This window comes from Rhea americana, unplaced genomic scaffold (assembly GCF_003343005.1).
Source record: "Rhea americana isolate MKP2758 unplaced genomic scaffold, rheAme1 scaffold_197, whole genome shotgun sequence".
In the NCBI taxonomy this organism is placed as follows: domain Eukaryota; kingdom Metazoa; phylum Chordata; class Aves; order Rheiformes; family Rheidae; genus Rhea; species Rhea americana.
Genome location: NW_028186116.1, coordinates 1,411,099 through 1,414,092, shown reverse-complemented (window position 1 = coordinate 1,414,092; position 2,994 = coordinate 1,411,099). Strand labels below are relative to the sequence as shown.

The window sequence follows — 2,994 nt, the reverse complement described above, 5'->3', positions numbered from 1 at the left end:
GCAGCTGCCGGCGCCGGCGGGCGAGGGCAGCGGGGAGGAGGGTGGCGAGGCGCCGGCGTAGCCGCAGCCTGCAGCGGCAGCCCCAGGGCTCAGCGGCGGCACAAGGAGGCAGCGCCCGCCGCCGTTGGGCACGGCGCAGCTGGGCGGCGGTGGCTCTTCGGCAGCCAGCGAGTCCATGATGTCCTGCAGGTCCTTCTCGATGGAGCTGACGAGAGAGCTGTGGCTGGGCCGTGGGTGCTGCGGCGGCTCTGCCGAAGGCAGCTGCCGGGCGCCGTTCAGCAGGGCCTCAGGCTCTGTGGGACAGGGGACGGTGTCAGCCAGTGTCCGGCGCCCCGCAGCACAGGAAGGGCAAACAGTGCCCCATGCCCAGCACGGCGGCAGCACCCGTGTGCCATGGCAGTGCATGCAGCTCTCCGCGCACCGCGGTCCCAGCAGGCAGATCCTGCCCGCCGAGGAGCAACTGTGCAGCTGCAGCCCAAACCATCAGCCAGAGCAGGGTTTGGGGGGGTGCAGCGCCTCCTTTCAACGCCCGGAGCACCAGGAGCCGGGGGACCGCAGAGCATCCCCTTGGCAGGGGTGGCACCAAACCCGAGGCTGGGCAGGACCTGGAGCGGCAGAGTCCAACACGGTGCTGCAGGGCCCCAGGCACCGCGCAGACACGGGGACTGCGTGCGGGAGCTGCCAGCCCGCATCAGCACGGTGCTGTCTTGCTGCAGCCGGGTGGGGGGAAGGCGACTCGCGGCCCCGGACAGACGCAGCGAGATAAGCAGCCGGCTGGATTAAGCACCGCAGCCAGGGAAACGGCCTTCGAGGCCGGCTTGCAGCCAGCCCTGCATGTAAACACTGCTCCCGCAGGCTGGCAACTTCGGCCGGGCAGCAGCATGGCCCCAGACATGGCCACGGTGAGCGGTGCCCACAGCCAGCTTCAGAGCCACGATCAAACCCCTCCGAGGCAGCATTAATAATTAACAAACCCCAGTGCAGCTGCCAGGCTGAGTCAACAGCAGGCACGGAAGCAGCAGAGCACCGCGGGCTGGCACGGGCGCCACGCGGGAGCACAGCGGCCCTGGCTCCAAGGGCGAGATTCCCCCAGGGCTGCTCTCCGCAGTCAGACTCCCTCGACACGAGGCATGGCAGCAAAAGCCCCAGGCGCTGCAAGTGCTCAGCTGCTGCCCTCTGCGAGCTTGCCACACTGGCCAGGGAGTGCCCCGGAGAGCAGGCACCATGCCCGCCAGCGAAAGGGGCACCTACTTGCCGCAAGTCCGCAGAGGGCCGCAGGGCCCCTGCCGCCAGCAGGGATCATGCTCTTCATCCACTTGGCTTCAGCAGGGTGGTTGAAGCGCAGGAAGGTGCCCTGGCCCAGGCAGATCATGCATCCTGTGGGGGAGAGGGGAGGAGAGGTGAGAACCGGCGGTGTCCAGCCACTGTTGCACCAAGCAGCACCTCCCCAGTGCGGGAGCCATCCGCGGCAGGGCTAAAATGCAACTCAGGCCACAGCGCGGTGCAGCCACGCAGCCCTCGCGGGCGCCGCGGGGGTCTGCGCCAGCGCGCTCCCGGGCAGAGGGGAACGGGCAGYGCTCCAGCACTGCCACCGCTGCCAGCTGCAGACAAGACAGCTCCTGTCTGCAGCAGCAGAACGCCTTTCCTCAGCCCAAAGCGGGCGCTGCTCCGGGAAGGCTGCTGGTTACCCTCAGCAAGGAATGCAGGGGCTCTGCGCACGCACGCACCGCGAGTGTGAGCCAGCGCAGAGAYGAAGCCCTGGGCCCTGTAAGGCTGCGTGTGGCCAAGGCCTAGCGCGGGCTGCAGGAGCAGGATCTGGCCCGGCCCAGCCACTGTGCACACGGGGGACAGTGTGCGGACGGCGCATGCCTGCCACCTGGCACAGCGCGGCTGCAGGGCCGCCTGCTGCAAAGGTGCGCGGAGCTGGCGTTGCCGGGGAGGGGCTCCCCCACAGCACCCTCTGCCCCCGGGAGCAGCAGCTGCTGGTCACCCTGACGGCACGGAGACGCTGCAGAAACGGTGCTGTACGCAGCTTTTCGCAGGGCAACAGTAACGCTGCCCTGCAATAAGGGGAGCAGTACCCGGAGAGTGGGGTGCCAACGTCCTGCACCTGCACCCGGCTCGGGGCCCCGCGCTGCAGCCTCAGAGGCAGCTGGGTGGCCGACACGCCCTGCTTCGCAGCGCCTGCCGCAGCCCCAGGGAAAGGCTTGCTGCTCCATGGCAGCCACAGCTGAAAATCCCTCGCCGCAGGGCACATGTCTTTGGGAGCAGGCGCGCTGGCAGGCCTCACTGCAGGAGCGGGGTGCAGCAGGCGGGCAGAGCCGGCAAAGCCAGGCACCGCTTGCCCATGGCTCACRTGGCTCCCCGGGAGGCTCCGGGCCCTTTGGCAGCTGGGGCTGCAGTAGCAAGGGGCAGTGCAAGTCCCCCGGAAAGCGGACTGTCCCGGGCGCACACAGCCCCCAGCCGCCGCCGCGCCGGGGTACGCGCTAGCACCGTGTCCGGCGCTGCACGACTCGCCGACCGTGCAGCTCCTCGGCCTTTGTGCAGCTGCAAGGCGCTCTCTTATCCGGATAAGCCACCACCTCTAAAGCGAGCCTGTCGAGGACCACAAAGCCCAGATTTCTGCCTCCGGTGCAACCCGACACCACGGGCCACGGACGAGATGGCGGGGGGAGAAGGGGCGAAAGGCGCAGCCCGCGCCGGCGCGGCCGCCGGGGAGGCCGGGCTGCAAACCTCCCCGGGAACGGGATGCGGCCGAGACGCCCTCGCCCCGGCCCCGGCCCCAGCTCCCGCGCGCCGAGCGCCTCGGGGGCTCAGCGCCGGCGCCGCGGGGCTGCGGCTCCCTCCCAGGACACGGCCGCGGTCCGGCTCTCCGCGCCTCCCCGCGACGCGTTGCCCGAGGCTACGGCGCTGCGAGGACGCGAGGGGGGAGGTTTGCAGGGGGCAGACGCCTGCAAGAGGGCCTGAGCGCCGGGCGGCCGCCCCCGCTCCCGC

General features: G+C 70.4%; 1 protein-coding gene across 1 annotated transcript in view; it reads right to left on the bottom strand.

Moving 5' to 3' along the window:
• PHLDB1 (pleckstrin homology like domain family B member 1) overlaps positions 1-2,994 on the bottom strand; it is a 22,479-nt gene that overhangs the window by 16,311 nt on the left and 3,174 nt on the right. The window contains exons 5-6 of the mRNA XM_085303167.1: positions 1,252-1,377; positions 3-293 (exon numbers count right to left, since the gene is read on the bottom strand). Of these exons, the coding sequence (XP_085159293.1) occupies positions 3-293; positions 1,252-1,377 (417 nt within the window). The remainder of the gene's footprint in view (positions 1-2; positions 294-1,251; positions 1,378-2,994) is intronic.